Consider the following 18,749-nt stretch of genomic DNA (forward strand, 5'->3'; position numbering starts at 1 on the left):
TGGGGTAGATATTGTCACGTACCCTGTGACGGGGTTAAAGGACCAGTAGAAATGGAAAACACATTGGAGTCTGTTATTACTAGTAACTAATAGTGTTTATTAGTAAACTAAGCAATACAGTACTATAAAATACAAATATATGAAACAGGTTAGCAATGGTATATACAGAAGTGTGGAAATAGGAACCAAAACCAGGCTCTTTCAAACCCAGGAGTAAATGGATACGGTCTTACAATATGCTGAAGAGAGTTCAGTTCAGTTCGAGGTAGTTGTTTGAGTAACGTTGGAGAGAGAGGTGATGCCGTCGATCTTCCCGTTATCTTCCTGTTGTGGTCACAGACTATGACCATATCACCTTCGACTGTCCTTCAGTGGTAGAACTATCACCCAGGCAAGGGAGGACACACAAATAATTCCCCACCAGTCGTACCTTCTCACACAGTGAGCCACTAATCGATTTCACCCAAATCGATCCTCCAAAACCCCACCTTCACGTGGGTGCACAAAGCTCGTTCAGTGTCCTGTGGTGTGTCTGTCTGTGTCCCAACAGACCTGCTTTTTATCTCCACTTGATGGACACCAGCTGTCCATCAATCGGCTCCGCCCTGCTCTCTCTGCAGGAATCTTAACAAGCAGGCAAAGTGTCCTTGGAGAAAGGTAAACAATCAGCAGAGGAACCATAACATTAAATCTTGCCTCCCTCTCTCTCTCATTTGCACTGGACGCTTCTCCCTCTCTCTCTCATTTGCACTGGACGCTTCTCCCTCTCTCTCTCCCCATAGCAGCACAGTTCATAGGGTCAATTCTGGACGCCATTTCAAACTTGGTTTGCCCATCACAATATTCATACTCCTGATGAATTGTTAATTTGACTTTTAAGTACAGTTAAAGCTGTAGGGAAAGTTGTGATTGTGGGGTGCAGATTTGATAAAATGACGGGCACAGACTTTGTTTTAGTTCAGACTAGCGCTGACGTAACGGCAGTGGAACGGCCTGGTACTATTGGGCCCCCAGGTAAGTGGGGGGTGCCATGGACTGTCCGCACTTTCCAGGAGGAGGAGGCTGGGGAGCGGGCCAAATCACAAATTGAGTCTCCCATAGCTGGGGGTAGAGACTTCAGAGACGGGGTTCTCTCATTTCTGCTTAGCGAGGGAAGGGAGTGGTCGGATTTGGAATGTCCAATTAGTCCATGTCCCCCAGTGAAGAGTGAGAATTCTTTTTTTCAATTTTTTTAATTGATTTCCAATAAAAAAGATGTACAAATCAGAGGAGAAGTTTAGCAAACAGATAATACAAAAGACATATAAACAGCAGTAAAGAAAAGTATATATTGTCAAAATCAAATAGGTATAATGTTACGCTGTTATATATACAGTATAATAAAAAAAAACACAACTCCTCTTAACAAATCACTTAAAAAATTGGAAAATTTTATTTATATAAAGGAAAAAACCCCACTAAACTAAATTGGAATAAAAAAAAAGAAAAGAAAGATTGGGCAGTCCATTTGAGGATAAAATTAGAAGAAAAAAGAAAGAAAAAACATCCTGCTGGTCAGCTTCCGATAAAGATTTTCCCTGAAGAGAATAAAGAAAAATAAATAAATAAAAAATAAATTAAATCATATGAAAATATTGAATAAAGGGTCGCCAGACTTGCTCAAAATTAAAGGATGTATCAAATGTCCAGCTTCTAATTTTCTCCAAGCTTAGACATGACATAACGGAGGAGAGCCAATAAAAGACAGTAGGCAGATTAGATTCTTTCCAGTATAACAAGATAGCTGTCCTAGCCAGTAAAGTTGAAAAGGCTGTCCCATGTAGAGCGGAAGCAGATACTCTACCTACTTCCTCTGGAATAATCCCAAAAATTGCTGTAAGTGAATTGGGTTGAACATCCGCATCTATAACTTTAGATGGTATTCTAAACACATCTCTCCAAAAATTATTTAAGCTTACACAGGACCAAAACATATGAGTTAGAGTAGCCACCTCTACGTTACATCTGTCACATATAGGGCTTATATTAGGAAATATATGTGCCAATTTATCTTTAGACACATGGGCCCTATATACTATCTTAAACTGAATTAAGGAATGGCATGCACAGATAGATGAATTATTAACTAGATAATAAATTTTACCCCATTGATCATCTGAAAGTGAATGTTGAAGTTCTGAGGCGGGTACACTCTCCACTCTCCATCCCTTCATGAGCATATCAGGACTAAGCATCAACATCAATGATCCTACTGAATTCTGAGTTACCTCTCTGGTGAGGTTCAAGGTCCCAGCTATGGTAGGCTCAGCCTGTCCTCAGGACTGAAGGGGATGAGGGGTATGAGACTTGGGCGGAGCAGACTCTCAGTCGTTAGATGATGTAAAACGACAGCGAATGGCTGAGTGTTTGAGAGACAGGGCTGCCTACATGGTGAGAGCTGTAAAGTCACAGAACCCCCCGCCACTCCTACAGCCTGCATACAAGCACTAGAGAAGGTGTTTGGTGTGACGGGAAGCCCAATGGAGCTCGTGACGTAGTTTCAGGAGAAGGGGCAGAAGCTTTCTGCCTACATCTTTCGACTGGAGAGGCAGCTAAATTGCTTGCAGCGCAGAGGGGCCATTCAAACGGCCGAGGTGGATCAGTTAAGAATGGACCAGATAGCGAAAGGTGCCCAGTCCCAGGACCTGATCGTTTGGAGTCTCCGACTGTCTCGTAAGACAAGCCCCCTCCTCGTTTGGTGAGCTGATCAGAGAAGTACGAGAGGAGGAGAATGCGCTGGAGGTGAGGGAAGCCTCTGTCAGCGGGGTACAGTCCTTGGCAGTGGTCCCCTGTGCTGAAGTGACCACAGATAGCCTGCCCCAGGGAGTGGTAGAGGAGATGGTGGCAGAGTTGAGAACTGAGATGTCATCAGCAGCTGTCATTCCCCCCCCATATGGTGGAGCTGATAGGGAGGCGGATCCTCTAAGGAGACGGTACTAGCAACCAGGGTCCCGTGAGGAGCGGAGCGGCTGGTATTGCCTGTTATAACTGTGGTTAAGAGGGACACTTCAGACGGGAGTGTGAATGACGGGAAACCACTCGGAGAGCGAGCCTCCGGGTACCTGCAGGTTGGAAGAGGAGTTGATAGAGAAGATGTTGAAGCTGGAAGGTGTCTGACGAGTTTGATGTGGGTTGTTCCAACTGCACTTGTCACACTCTCCAGGTGATCGAGGACACCCCATTCAGAGAGAGGTCACAGCAACTGGACCCTGCAGAGGTGGAGGACGTTTGGCAGCATTTGTGTAAGTTGAAGGAAGCTGGGACCATCACTGAGTCCTGAAGCCCCTCTCCATCCCCAATGGTAGTGGCCAGGAAGAAGAATGGGAAGGTACGGATGTGTGTGGACTATCGGACTCTGAACAGGCGCACCGTCCCTGACCAGTACACTGTCCTGAGGATTGAAGACCGGCCGGCCTGAGTGGTGTGAAGTGGGTCAGTGTGCTGGACTTGAGGAGTGGGTATTACTGGATCCCCATGAGCGAGGCTGACAAACAGAAAATGGCATTTATATGTCCACTGGGATTCTTCCAGTTTGAAAGGATGCCCCAGGGCATATTGGGAGCCCCTGCAACTTTCCAGCATGTCATGGAGAAAATGGTGGGTGAAATTAACTTGCTTGAGGTGTTGGTTTATCTGGATGACTACATTGTGTTCGGGTCCAGCTTGGAGGAACATGAAGTGAGGCTACTGAAGGTGCTGGACCACCTGAGAGCTGAAGGGTTAAAATTTTCCCTGGACAAGTGCCAGATCTGCGAGATTTCTGTCAGCTATGTTGGGCACATAGTCTCATGGGCACTGGGTTGAGACCAGCTATATTCATCAGCTGGAGTCTGTCACCCTCCGAGAAAGACTATCCCACGCAAAAGTTGGAGTTCCTGGCATTGAAATGGGCAGTGATGGATAAGCTGACTATCTCTACAGAGCCAAGTCTGAGGTGAGGATGGACAACAATCCCCCAACTTATATCCTGACTTCGTCAAAATTTGATGCTACAGGCATCTGCCTGTGATTTCAACCTGATCTACCGGCGGGAAGTAGGATCATTGATGATGGTGCTTTGTCCTGATGTGCTCATGAAGGGCTGGACAGGGACGGAGAGTGGGAGAGTGTTCCTGCCTCAGCAGCAAAAGCCATGTGCCAGTTTTCCATCACGGTGAAGGCAGAGGAAAGGCACGGGCAGGATCGAGCAGTTCATCAGTTGGGAACTTCTGATGATGGACTTCCATTCCACAAGCTTTCTGTAACCTGACTGCCCTGAAGACAAACTAGTTGCTGGAATTGAGTCCTGGGGAAATGACAGCTGCTCAGCGAGATGACCCGGGCATCAGTACCATTTGGTCAGTGGTTGAAAAGAGAGACGTGGCCCAAGCAGAGAAGACGAAACACACTGTGGTGCCTCCATTACTGAGAGAATCACCCAGTTTGGAGTTGAGGAACCAAATCCTATACTGGGTTACATCACCTCCGGACCGACCTTGACGTTCCCAGCTGGTTCTGCCCGAGAAGTATCGGAGGATGGGGTTTAAGTCGCTTCACAATAATTCCGGACATTTGGGGTTGAAAAGACCTATGGATTGCTCAGACATCAGTTCTACTGGCCCCGTACGAAGCCAGAGGTTGAAAAGTACTGCAAGTCATGCATTCAATGTATACGGAGGAAGATGCTGCCTACGAGGACCACTCCATTGTCCCACTTCCAGAGTACGGGGCCCCTGGACCTGGTGTGTGTGGATTTCCTGTCAATAGAGCCAGATGCCAGCAACATGGCGAATGTCTTAGTCATCACGGATCACTACACCAGATATGCGCAAACTTTCCCTACCAAGGACCAGAGTGCGTTCACGGTGGCCAAATTGTTATGAGAGAAGCATTTCATTCATTATGGCCTCCCCAGATGGATACATAGTGATCAGGGACGGAATTTCAAGAGTAGACTCGGTCATGAGTTACTGAGCATGCTTGGAGTTGAGAAGTCGAGGACTGTGCCTTATCACCCGCAGGGTGATCCCCAGCCCGAGAGGTTTAATCGGACCCTGCTAGACATGCTCGGAGCCTTGGACATCAGCAAGAAGAGCAGATGGAGTTAACATATTGGACATCTGGTCCACTGCTACATCTGTGCATGAAATGAAGCTACTGGGTACTTGCCATATTATCTGATGTTTGGGCATGAGGCAAGGTTGCCCATCGATGTTTGGTTTGGGACTAGTGAGGAAGATCTACCACCAAAGATTTATCTGAAGAATGTATCTGATATGTGAAGGGAGCTGAAAAGGGCTTATGAATTAGCTGGGGTCACAGCTGCCAAGCAGAATCAAGAAAATAAGAGATGGCATGATCAAAAGGTTAGGTTCTCCCAACTCCTGCCAGGAGACCGAGTCCTCAAAAGGAATTTGGGGCTACCTGGGAAGCACAAGTTGGCTGACCGCTGGGTGGCCACACCCTAATGTGGTGTAGAGTCAAATGCCAAATGTACCAGTTTTCCGGGTGAAACCAGAGGATGGGAATGGGCTGGTCAAGATTCTCCATGGTAACCAACTTCTGCCCCAGGACAAGAGGTGCAGGCTGACGCGGAGGCCGACCTGGGGCCTACACTGAGTAAGGGGAGTCTGTGGCGATGCGGGGTGACTGCAGGGCCAACAGCAGAGAGGTTAAGCTGGCTCCCACCCCTGAGAGTGATACGGACTCATATAGGAAGGTGGAGGTGTGGTACATGCTGCCTTTTGCAAACTCCCCACTGATTGAGGAAGAGATTCTCAACCCTTCTCACGCTGAGTCAGGTGAAATCGGGGGGGGGGGGGGGCTATCTGTGGACAGCCTGGGTTGCAGCGGGACCCTGCAGAGCATAAAGCGGAGCTCAGCCCATGGACAGAGGGGTCCGAGTGGCAGGTGGGCACGAGGGATCGACCGGGGGAGGCCTCGCCATGTAGACCAGAAATATCCCAAGGAATGTCTGAACCCGGAGAAGTAGATGACAGGGTAAGGAGGTCTCAAAGAATCAGGAGACCACCGGATAGGCTGGCCTATGTAGCACCGGGGGAAGAGAGTGTGGCCCCTACCGCTGTGGGGAGCTATGTCACTGCCTTTTACACCTGGGTTGGACTTTGCACTTTGCATGAAGGATTGGCATATTATCTCAATGTCATGAGGACATGACTAAGTTTGTGGGGGAGAGTGTAACACCCTGGGAAAGGTGTCACTGCTAACGTAATGGTCTCTCTGTAGGAGCAGTGTCTGGGTTACGGTTAGAGGAGGTGTCACTGCTAACGTAATGGTCTCTCTGTAGGAGCAGTGTCTGGGTTACGGTTAGAGGAGGTGTCACTGCTAACGCAACGGTCTCTCTGTAGGAGCAGTGTCTGGGTTACGGTTAGAGGAGGTGTCACTGCTAACGTAACGGTCTCTCTGTAGGAGCAGTGTCTGGGTTACGGTTAGACGAGGTGTCACTGCTAACGTAACGGTCTCTCTGTAGGAGCAGTGTCTGGGTTACGGTTAGACGAGGTGTCACTGCTAACGTAACGGTCTCTCTGTAGGAGCAGTGTCTGGGTTACGGTTAGACGAGGTGTCACTGCTAACGTAACGGTCTCTCTGTAGGAGCAGTGTCTGGGTTACGGTTAGACGAGGTGTCACTGCTAACGCAACGGTCTCTCTGTAGGAGCAGTGTCTGGGTTACGGTTAGAGGAGGTGTCACTACTAACGTAATGGTCTCTCTGTAGGAGCAGTGTCTGGGTTACGGTTAGAGGAGGTGTCACTGCTAACGTAATGGTCTCTCTGTAGGAGCAGTGTCTGGGTTACTGTTAGACGAGGTCTCACTGCTAACGTAACGGTCTCTCTGTAGGAGCAGTGTCTGGGTTACGGTTAGAGGAGGTGTCACTGCTAACGTAACGGTCTCTCTGTAGCAGCAGTGTCTGGGTTACGGTTAGAGGAGGTGTCACTGCTAACGTAACGGTCTCTCTGTAGGAGCAGTGTCTGGGTTACGGTTAGAGGAGGTGTCACTGCTAACGTAACGGTCTCTCTGTAGGAGCAGTGTCTGGGTTACGGTTAGACGAGGTGTCACTGCTAACGTAACGGTCTCTCTGTCGGAGCAGTGTCTGGGTTACGGTTAGACGAGGTGTCACTGCTAATGCAATGGTCTCTCTGTAGGAGCAGTGTCTGGGTTACGGTTAGAGGAGGTGTCACTGCTAACGTAATGGTCTCTCTGTAGGAGCAGTGTCTGGGTTACTGTTAGACGAGGTCTCACTGCTAACGTAACGGTCTCTCTGTAGGAGCAGTGTCTGGGTTACGGTTAGAGGAGGTGTCACTGCTAACGTAACGGTCTCTCTGTAGCAGCAGTGTCTGGGTTACGGTTAGAGGAGGTGTCACTGCTAACGTAACGGTCTCTCTGTAGCAGCAGTGTCTGGGTTACGGTTAGAGGAGGTGTCACTGCTAACGTAACGGTCTCTCTGTAGGAGCAGTGTCTGGGTTACTGTTAGAGGAGGTGTCACTGCTAACGTAACGGTCTCTCTGTAGGAGCAGTGTCTGGGTTACGGTTAGAGGAGGTGTCACTGCTAACGTAACGGTCTCTCTGTAGCAGCAGTGTCTGGGTTTACGGTTAGAGGAGGTGTCACTGCTAACGTAACGGTCTCTGTAGCAGCAGTGTCTGGGTTTACGGTTAGAGGAGGTGTCACTGCTAACGTAACGGTCTCTCTGTAGCAGCAGTGTCTGGGTTACGGTTAGAGGAGGTGTCACTGCTAACGTAACGGTCTCTCTGTAGCAGCAGTGTCTGGGTTACGGTTAGAGGAGGTGTCACTGCTAACGTAATGGTCTCTCTGTAGGAGCAGTGTCTGGGTTACGGTTAGAGGAGGTATCACTGCTAACGTAATGGTCTCTCTGTAGGAGCAGTGTCTGGGTTACGGTTAGAGGAGGTGTCACTGCTAACGTAATGGTCTCTCTGTAGGAGCAGTGTCTGGGTTACGGTTAGAGGAGGTGTCACTGCTAACGTAACGGTCTCTCTGTAGCAGCAGTGTCTGGGTTACGGTTAGAGGAGGTGTCACTGCTAACGTAATGGTCTCTCTGTAGGAGCAGTGTCTGGGTTACGGTTAGAGGAGGTATCACTGCTAACGTAATGGTCTCTCTGTAGGAGCAGTGTCTGGGTTACGGTTAGAGGAGGTGTCACTGCTAACGTAATGGTCTCTCTGTAGGAGCAGTGTCTGGGTTACGGTTAGACGAGGTGTCACTGCTAACGTAATGGTCTCTCTGTAGGAGCAGTGTCTGGGTTACGGTTAGAGATAACGGGTGCTTTGGAATGTGAGCTGTCCAATGAAGGGAGTGTTTTCGTGATGTGTGCCTGACACGGGGGTGAGCTGGGCCTTTTGTTCGGCGGGAGATGAAGAGCGAAGAGGCTGGTGCAGAGCCATGACCCGACGAACGCCGGGGAGATCGAAGGTGGATCGGCAAAGGGGAAACTGGGAGCTGCAACGTGTGCACGTTGGACTGTTTCATTAAAATGGGCCCAACCCTTTAGTCAAATTGAGAATCATAAAGCTAAATCATTTAATGGCACGTGGAGTACTGTCTGTTATTTCATGGTACTGATTGGTAACGGGGTAACACATCACGGAACATCCACACAAACAGGGTTTTGCACCTCAATTTCACACGTTTGGTGAGGCCAGAGATCGTCTTCCCTGGACTTCTGCAGTGATAGAACCTGAGGTGTGCAATAGAAATACACTCAAATCAGTGTGAGTTCATCAGTCTGATGGCCTGGTGCAAGAAGCTGTCCTGGAGCCTGTTGGTCCTGGCTTTTATACTGCAGTACTGTTTCCTGGATGATAGCAGCTGGAACAGTTTGTGGTTGGGGTGACTCAGGTCCCCAATGATCCTTCAGGCCCTTTTCACGCACCTGTCCTTGTAAATGTCCTGAATTATGGAAAGTTCACAACTACAGATTAAGGGTGGTATAGTTCCCATACCAGGCAGTGATGCGGCCAGTCAAGATGCTCTCAATTGTGCCCCTGTAGAAAGTTCTTAGGATTTGGAGGCGCATACCAAACTTCCTCACCATCTAAGGTGAGAGAGGTGCTGTTGTGCCTTTTTCACCACACAGCTGGTGTGTACAGACCACGTGAGGTCCTTGGTGATGTGGATGCTGAGGAACTTGAAGCTGTTTACCATCTCAACCCCAGATCCATTAATGTCAATAGGGGCTAGCCCATCTCCATTCCTCCTGTAGTCCACAACCAGCTTCTTTGTTTTTGCGACATTGAGGGAGAGGTTGTTTTTTTGACACCACTGTGTCAGAGAGATGACTTCTTCCCTGTAGGCCACCTCGTTATTGTTTGAGGTAAGGCCAATCAATGTAGTGTCATTGGCAAATTTAATTAGCAGATTAGAGCTGTGGGTGGCGATACAGTCATGGGTGCACAGGGAGTAAAGGAGGGGACTCAGCATGCAGCCCTGAGGGGCTCCTGTGTTGACAGTCAGAGGATTGGAGGTGAGGGAGCTCACTCTTACCATCTGCCGATGACCTGACAGGTGATTGCTGCACGAGACAGGGTCAAGGCCGAGGTCTCTGAGTTTCCTGTCGAGCCTGGGTGGAACTGTGGTGTTGAATGCTGAACTGTAGTCCAAGAACAGCATTCTCACATAAGCATCCTTCTTCTCCAGGTGTGTAAGGACAAGATATACAGTGGGAATGGCGAGGGTTGAGGGGGGGTGCAATTACCAGAAATTTGAGAAATCAATGTTCATACTATCAGGTTGGAGGCTACCCAGACGGAATACAGTATAAGGTGTTGTTCCTCCAAGTTGAGTGAGGCCTCATTGCGACAGTAGAGGAGGCCATGGAATGACACGTTGGAATCGGTATTGGAGTTGGAGTGGCCACTGGGAGATCCTACTTTTTCTGATGGACAGAGTGTAGGTGCTCGGTGAAGCGGTCTCCTAATCTATGTTGGGTCTCACTGATATACGAGAGGCCACACCGGGAGCACCAGATACGGTAGATGAGTAGGTGAAGTGTCACCTCACCTGGATGAGTTGTTTGGAGCTCACTGAACTCAGTTTCAAAGACCTTCGTATGACATATGGTGGTGAGAGAGGAGATGTAGGGGCAGGTGTATCACTTGTTCCACTTGCAAGGACAAGTGTCAGGAGGGAGATCAGTGGGAATGGACAAGGGAGTCGTGTAGGGAGTGATCCCTGCGGAAAGCAGAAAGTGGGGGGGGGGAGATGGAGGAAAGATGTGCTTAGTGGGATCCTGTTGGTGGAAGTTACGGAAAATTATGTGCTGGATGCAGAGGTTAGTGGGGTGGTAGGTGAGGACAATGGGACCCTCACCTGCCCCTACATCTCCTCCCTCACTACCATATGACGTATGAATGTTCTTGAAAGTGAGTTAAGTTCAGTGTTGGGGTGATTGAAGCTATCCCTCTGGTTCAAGGGCCTGATGGTTGAGGGGTAATATTTGTTCCTAAAATGGGTCCTGAGGCTCCTGTACTTCCTTCCTGATAGCAGAAGGTGACATATGATATGTTTGCCTTCATAGGTGGAGGCACAGAATATTTGAATTGGTGCATTATGTTGCAACTTACTGTGAATTGTGTGCAGCTTTGGTTGCCACATGATGGGAAGAATGTGGCTGCACTGACGAGAGTGTAATGGAGATTCACCAGGATCGGAGGATTGGTAATGGAGAGAGATTGGAAAGACTGGGCTTCATTTCCCTGGAGCAAAGGGGGCACAGAAATTAGATGAGCGTTTAAGGGCATACATGGGTTAGTTAACCAAATCTCATGGTAAGGGTATCAGAACCAAGAGGTCATAGGTTTAAGGTGAGAGGAAAGCGTTAAAAAGCAGATCAGAGGGTAAAGCTTTTTTTAAACATAGGCTGATACCTGGAACATACTGTTGGAGGAATTCAGATAGAATCACAGTGTTTAAGAGATAATTAGACAGACAGAAATAGGCAGAACAACCAAATGGGATTAGGGGAAACAGGTGACAAGCCCAAATCCACTCTCCCTTTAAACTCTCAGGCTTTATTTTTATAATTATGTAGTGCTTTTCTCAAATGCCTTTCAACTCTGCCTACACATCAACTATTTCCAGCTCTGTCATTTTAGTGAGTTTGATCAGTGGTTCAACCAGAACATTTCATTCTAGTAATTCACAGGTAGTATGAGGTATGTTAACTCATAGTTACAAGTGGGGGGTGCGGCGGGATTCCATTGGAGATGGCTGAAGTTATGGCGGATTATGTGAAGTAGTTAAGTATAATCACACCCTTTAGTCCTCTCCCACATGCATCCATCAGATTGTATTCATTTTTCAGGTTGGTTCTAACTGAACCCAAGTAATTAATCAGTGTACACTGTGTCAAGACTGTCTCAGTGAAGGGTCCTGACTTGAAATGACATCTGTTTAATTCCCTCCAAATGCTGCCTGACCTACTGAGTTAGCCAAATCAAGTGTGGTGATGAATCAGCATATAGGAGGGAGATTGAAAATCTGGCTGAGTGTTGCCCTAACAACCTCTCACTCAGTCAGCATGATCAAGGAGCAGACTATTGATTTTAAGAGGAATCCGGAGGTCCATAAGCCAGTCCTTATTGGAGGTGGCATGGGTAGCATCTTGGTGTTATCATCTCAGAGGATTGGTCCTGGATTCAGCACGTAAGTGCCATTACAAAGAAACTACAGCAGCACCTCTACTTAGAAGTTGGCATAGATTCATCATGCCATCTAAATCTTTGACAAACCCATCCTGGTGCTTGGTAGGGAGTATATCAACTAGTTGCATCACGTCCTGGTATGGAAACACCAATGCCCTTGGAAATGACTAAGCCCATCACAGGTAAAGCCCTCCCCCCCAACCCCCCACTGAGCACATCTACATGGAGCGCTGTTGCACGAAAGTAGCATCTATCATCAGGGACTCCCATCACCCAGGCCATGCTCGTTTCTCTCTGCTGCCATCAGGAAGGTGATACAGGAGCCTCAGGATCCATGCTACCCACTCCAGGAACAAATATTACCCCTCAACCATCAGGCTCTTGAACCAGAGAAATAACTTCACTCACCCCAACACTGAATTCACTTTCAAGAACTCTTCATCTCATGTTGTTCATACTATTTTCTTTATGCATTTGCAGTTTGTTGTCTTTTGCACATTGGTTGTTTGTCCCATCTTGTCATGTGTATTCTTTCTTTGTACTTACTGTGTATGCCTGCAAGAAAATGAATCTCAGGGTTGTACATGGTAATATTATGTACTTTGATAACAAATTTACTTTTAACTTTCCTCCAGTATAATTTGTGTGTTGCTCCAGATTTCCAGCATCTGCAGAATCTTGTCTCCATTCTCTTAAGCACTTATAAAAAAGCATTGCTATTTCTACTAATCATGTGCTGTCAAATCACGTAAGCTCCGCAACAGATTATTTCAAGACCTCAGCCCCCATAGAAAGAGGTGAGAGTATGAAATGGGCAGGATAATTAGCAGTCTGACAGGCAAATCCCAGACTAGTACACTGGGAGAGGACCTGAAATTAGCTTCCTGGCCAGCTGGAAAATAATGTGCACGATGTGAGAACCACAAATTCTAGATCAGCTGATTATCCTCAAACATGCTGATCAGATTCAGCAGAAACTGTGTTCTAGTATGTAACAAAATACCATTAATAATGTTGAAATGAGAAACAAAAATGGTTGAAATATTCAGCAGGTCAGTCAACATCACTGAAGAGAAATTGAGCTAGTCTCAAGTTAATGACCTTCTTCAAAATTGAAAGAGTTAGAAATCCAGCACATTTTAAGTTGCAGAGCAGAGGGAGAAGTGGAGAGAAGAAAAGGAGTAAGTGAAAGGTTGCAGATGAAATGACAGTGATGGTAATGCTGACTGCAGGAGGAGGGAAAGACTGCAGTGACCAGTGATCTGCCTGCCATGTCAAAAGATATTCCCCAAATGTCAAATACAAACCAGAAGAAAAAAGTGGAAATGGGTGAGATTTACTGCATGTGTATTTCTATTTATTCCCAGCGTAAAAGTCCTGCTTAACAATTAGCTGCGCTTTGTGAAAGTTTGAATGAGTTGGTCATTTGGGAGCTAGCAGAGCTGCACTAAGGCGATTCCCACCCAGCACAATCACAAAACACTTGGAAGCAAAGGTAAATTTTTGATTATGAGGTTTTATTACAAACAACAGCTAATTCTGAAGCTAAGAACAATTAGTTCAGACATGACATTTGAAATAGATACAATTTTTTCGAACTGCATTTTTTTGTTGCTCAATCAGTAAACGCTTAGAAGGCTATGGGTTTGAGTCACATTAGAGATGCATGAATGAGTATCTAGGTTAGGTTTATAGTGCTGCACTGGGAGCTTATGTCTTGGTCAGACATTAACTGAAGTCGTATCGGTTTTCTCAGGTGGAGATGTATGATGTTGCAACTGACACCATTTTAAAAAGCTGAAAAGATATCTGCTCAGTCAAAAATCACTGGGAAAAAAAGGTTATTATCACATTGATGTAAACAGGCAAATATGCAAATTCTACATCACAGCAAGCAGAAGTATTGAGGCTGCAGTTAATTGTGTAAGGAATTATAACAGTGCCACAGACAATTGTGGAGGCCAAGACACTATATTTAAAGTGGAGGTTGATAGATTCTTGATTAGTCAGGGTGTCAAAGGTTACAAGGAGAAGGCAGAATGAGTTGAGATGGTTAGTAAATCGGCTATGATGGAATGGCGGAGCAGACTCAATGGACTGACGGCATAATCCTGCTCCTTCATCTTGTGTTCTTAAAATGCAAATCTTTATTATAAATAAATTATGACCATTTAAAAAATAAAACAAATTTTCACAACTACTCATTTTATTTAGACTTACTGATCAACGGCAGAGGTTTGACAAAGATGATTAGTTGCTGAAAAGCTGTTTAAAGAATCTGAGATATTCATTTTCCTGTATCAGTTGGCAGCTTTGTTTATGTTAGCTAGTGGACAGTGGAGCCAGACCTATCCCCACACCATTACAGTCTTTCAAGTTATTCAACTATTTTCTTTTTAGTTTTTGAGGTCTCCTATTTTAAGTTTAGCAAACTCAGTTGCCAGCTTCAGTGCCTTTTCAAGGCCATTGATGTTTTTCCCTGTGGCTTGAGCAGACATGTCCTTTCCTCCACCTCTTCCATCCAGTAGTTCGGATATGTGACCAATCCAATCACTGGCTTTCAAACCCTTGCTTACAGTTTCCTGAAAGTTTAGAAACAGAAGGGAAAATTAACATAACAGAAACTTTGTGTGGCCTTGAACAATGTAAAAGTAGTGCTTTCAGGCAATGTTTTCCCCCCAACCACTCCCATCCAATGGGTCAGCTCCATGTTTCACACACATTCACAGTGTAAGGATACCCATTCAATATTCGTCTATGCCAGCCTAATTCTCACTTGGGGCAAGTAGATTGAGTGCATGGTTACAGGATGGAAAACACAAGTAGAAATACCCTCCTCCCCTTCTTACCCCTGACAATACTTAGTTGTTTGTTTTTTTTCCTCCCTCTGCCCATCACTCTGCCTGCTCTCCATCTCCCTCTGGTGCTCCCCTCCCCCTTTCTTTCTCCCTAGGCCTCCCGTCCCATGATTTTCTCCCTTCTCCAGTTCTGTATCCCTTTTGCCAATAACCTTTCCAGTTCTTAGCTTCATCCCACCCCCTCTGGTCTTCTCCTATCATTTTGCATTTTCCCCTCCCCCCACTACTTTCAAATCTCTTACTATCTTTCTTTTCAGTTAGTCCTGACGAAGAGTCTTGGCCTGAAAAGGCGACTGTACTTCTCCCTATAGATGCTGCCTGGCTGCTGCGTTCCATCAGCATTTTGTGTGTGTTGTTTGGATTTCCAGCATCTGCAGATTTCCTCGTGTTTGCCAGTAGAAATACCATCTCTGGTTAATTGTCACTGCTCAGAAGTGTGGAGGACAGAGAGTGGCAAGCTGTTTGCTCTCAATAATTGTTAAGAAGCATTAGACAGACAGACATACTTTATTGATCCCGAGGGAAACTGGGTTTTGTTACAGTCGCACCAACCAAGAATAGTGTAGAAATCTAGCAATATAAAACCATAAATAAATAAATAATAAGTAAATGATGATACCAAGTGGAAATTAGTCCAGGACCAGCCTATTGGCTGTGTACTTATCACCAGTTGATAACTTGTATCTTCAGCCAAGAATGAGATTATAACACTCCACTCCCAAGAACCACTGCATCACTTAAGCAACAAGTGGCATAACTTCATCCTTTACCAGAATTTGAGCTGTTCACATTGAGCTCTTGCACTGTGTAGCTATTTATATATACATAGTTTTAATTTTATTCAGTCCTGTAAACTGAAGCAGATCGAAAATGCATTGTATTCTCACAATTCATACCACTGAGTGTATATCCTACCTGTGACCTGTTCCAGAGATCTCCCCTACATCCCAACATAGACCAGTATTTGAAATTGCTTGATTTGTTCAGGAAAAATACATGCACATTTATCCCGTTAACAGAAAGGCTGTTTGTTTGGTCAGGAACTGGCAACTACCAAATATCCAGCTTTACCTGGGGCACCTGGCACAAACACGTGATTGTTCCTGCGTCCTTATCTACAGCAAACAACATGGCTGCCGTCTGAGGTGAGTGTGTCTTAAACAGCTTTAGAGATTCGTTCAGTGCCTGGTGAAAACAACACATGGTCAGGCCCAGTACTGTCCAACAATTGAACATAGATGCAGTCGATATCCACAAGTCCTTCTCACCTTGGCTGGTGCCCCTGGTTCCATTTCCATTACCACCAGAGGCTGGTTTGGATTAGTGTCTATGAACTGCTTGGTCTTCTCCCGAACCTGTCAATGAAGTCAATAATATTATTCCGCTCCCTTCAGGCAACTGTTCACTTTGACCAAGAGTTCAACTATCAGAAAATATGCATTAAAGGGTGTTCGGGGAAAGACTGGAACAGGAGACAAATTTATAACCATTCTTAATATCTCTAAACATAAAGCCGCTAAACATAATAAATTGCAACCAATCAAGGATCAACTCTATTTTCCATGTACATTTATGTATATTAGGAGTTTGGTGTGTTGGCACCACATGCAATAAAAACATTCAATTATTATAAAGAATATTACAACAAGTTAGAAGTTAAATATGGAACAAATAGCACAATGTAAACAGCATTGTAAAGAGTGGTTTAAAGTGTCTTCAGTACTGTGTTGAGACAGGGATTATAGATAGAGGGGTGGGAAGAATCACCGATCAGACTGTCTGCCTGGTGGGAAGAAAACTCCTGCTGGGTTGGTAAATAAAGCAAATCCACACTCAAGATGCTGCAACCAACAAGGTGAAGAAACCGTTTTGTGGGTTTTTCATGAAGTTGGCTGAGGGAATGACATTGTTTGGAAGACGATGTATATCATTGGTTTCTTCCCAAAACTTTTCAAAGGAAGAACAGCAGCTCCATCAAAGAACTACACGCACAGCTTTGTGCTGAAATGAAAGCACAGATATTTATTTCCAGATTTGAACAGTTTAAGAGGAAATTCTTCACACGTATTAAATATTTTAATAATCAGTTAGATATAAAAGTGCATTGATCCTTGATAGGAAGCATTTTATTATACTGCATGCTCAAGCAATAACTGGGTGTGTAGTTGATCTGTGAAGGGGAGGGACAAAATTTCTATTCCTGTAGTTTATTTATTCTTTAAATTGGTTCTTTTTGTCAACTGATGTCAATCACTCCACAGAAATAGAAGTGAATAGGTAATTCATCAAGCAGGTTCATGGACAGAATAATTGAGGCTTCTCTCCCAAGACATGAAACCCATCCGTACGTATTATGAAGCATTGGTTTTTCCAAGTTAAGACCCATGATCCTAATAAAATTCACAAGCATAAACAAAAAAACATCTATTGTTTTAAAATACAGCAAAGGAGTCCTAGGAGTGAAATAGTTATTTTCAGGGAAGCAGTAACCCAAAATCCACCAAATATTTGATTACCTTCTTCAGCAGCTCTGCTTTTCCAGCTCGGTCCAGGTCATCCATAGTTTTCTTCAGTGACTTCAGCTTGTCTCTCAGCTCATCCTTCTGCCACTGGGGGATGGCTGCAGTACCGATCATCTGAAAATCAAACAAATCAACCACAAAGATGAGATTTTACAAGGAAGGACAGACATTGGTAACAGACCATTTCTGTTGTCAGTTTTATTTCCACAGTAGTTATTTATTTCTTTCTGCACTCTTCCAATTTCCACCTCTGAAGGGATAGTTGGTCTACAGATCAACAGATCATCACCCGAGCATAAATTCTCAGTGGCTTGACCCTGTCTGGAAGGCCGATGTTCGGCTGTCTTTGAAGAGGGTGAGCCCTCGCAATGTGGAAGCCCAACAGAGCACCTGGTAAGGCCCTGGAAACTTGTGCCAACAAACTGGCAGGGGTATTCAAGGACATTTTCAAGCCCTCACTGCTACTAATGGAAGTTCCCACTTGCTTCAAAAAGGCAACAATAATACCAGTGCTTGAAATAGTATGAGCTGCCTTAATGACTACCACCCAGTAGCACTCACACAAGACATAAAGGAGCAGAATTAGGCCATCTGGCCCATCGAGGCTGCTCCACCATTCAATCATGGTAATCTTTTTTTCTGTCTCCTCCTCAACCCCAATTCCTGGCCTTGTCCCCATAACCAATCAAGAACCTATCAATCTCTGCCTTAAATACACCCAAAAACCTGGTCTCCACAGCTACATGTGGCAACAAATTCCACAAATTCACCACCCTATGGCGAAAGAAATTTCTCCATGTCTCAGACTCCTGAATATCCTCCCCATTTAGAAAATAGTCCGCACATTTATTTCTACCACCAAAGTGCATGACCATGCATTTGCCGACATTGTATTTCATTTGCCACTCTCTTGTCCACTCTCCTAAGCTGTCTTAAGTCCTTCTGCATCCTACCTGTTTCCTCAACACTACCTGTCCCTCCACCAATCTTCGTATCATCTGCAAATTTGGCAACAAAGACATCTATTCCATCATCTAAATCATTTATATACAGCATAAAAAGAATCGATCCCAATACTGACCCCTGTGGAACACCACTAGTCACTGGCAGCCAACCAGAAAAGGATCCTTTTATTCCCACTCACTGCCCCCTACCAATCAGCCAAAGCCCTAACCATGACAGTAACTTTCCTGTAATACCATGGGCTCTTAACTCAGTGAGCAGCCACATGTGTGGCACCTTGTCAAAGGCCTTCTGAAAGTCCAAATATACAACGTCCACTGTATCCTCTTTATCTATTCTATTTGTAATCTCCTCAAAGAATTCCTAAGGTTCGTCAGGCAGGATTTTCCCTAGAGGAAACCATGCTGACTTTATACTATCTTGTCCTGTGTCACCAAGTACTCCATCACCTCATCCTTAACAATTGACTCTAATATTTTTCCAACCACTGAAGTCAGGCTAACTGGTCTATGATTTCCTTTCTGCTGCCTTTCTCCTTTCTTAAAGAGTGCAGTAACATTTGCAATTTTCCAGTCCTCTGGTCCCGGTGACTCATGAACCTTTAGGACTTTCAGCTTTTTGAGCACCTTCTCTCTTGTAACAGTAACTGCACCCACTCCTCTTCCTTCACACACTACAGCATCAGGCATACTGCTCGTGTCTTCCACAGTGAAGAC

At 45.5% G+C, this 18,749-nt stretch overlaps 1 protein-coding gene and 1 long non-coding RNA gene across 3 annotated transcripts in view; both read right to left on the bottom strand.

Annotated features, from left to right (window-relative positions):
* Window positions 1-73: 73 nt before the first annotated feature.
* LOC140740472 (uncharacterized) lies at window positions 74-12,233 on the bottom strand. Its single transcript, XR_012101868.1, has 2 exons — window positions 12,099-12,233; window positions 74-646 (listed from the first exon to the last, which is right to left on the bottom strand). It is a non-coding gene; the product is annotated as an uncharacterized lncRNA (long non-coding RNA).
* Window positions 12,234-13,186: 953 nt separating this feature from the next.
* Window positions 13,187-18,749, bottom strand: part of aars1 (alanyl-tRNA synthetase 1) — a 67,208-nt gene continuing 61,645 nt past the window's right edge. For both annotated transcript variants that reach the window (XM_073069652.1, XM_073069653.1), the window contains exons 18-21: window positions 17,065-17,184; window positions 15,817-15,903; window positions 15,620-15,733; window positions 13,187-14,272 (exon numbers count right to left, since the gene is read on the bottom strand). In XM_073069652.1, the coding sequence (XP_072925753.1) occupies window positions 14,087-14,272; window positions 15,620-15,733; window positions 15,817-15,903; window positions 17,065-17,184 (507 nt within the window). In that variant the 3' untranslated portion in view covers window positions 13,187-14,086. The remainder of the gene's footprint in view (window positions 14,273-15,619; window positions 15,734-15,816; window positions 15,904-17,064; window positions 17,185-18,749) is intronic.

Source organism: Hemitrygon akajei, chromosome 17 (assembly GCF_048418815.1).
Source record: "Hemitrygon akajei chromosome 17, sHemAka1.3, whole genome shotgun sequence".
NCBI classification, from domain to species: Eukaryota; Metazoa; Chordata; class Chondrichthyes; order Myliobatiformes; family Dasyatidae; genus Hemitrygon; species Hemitrygon akajei.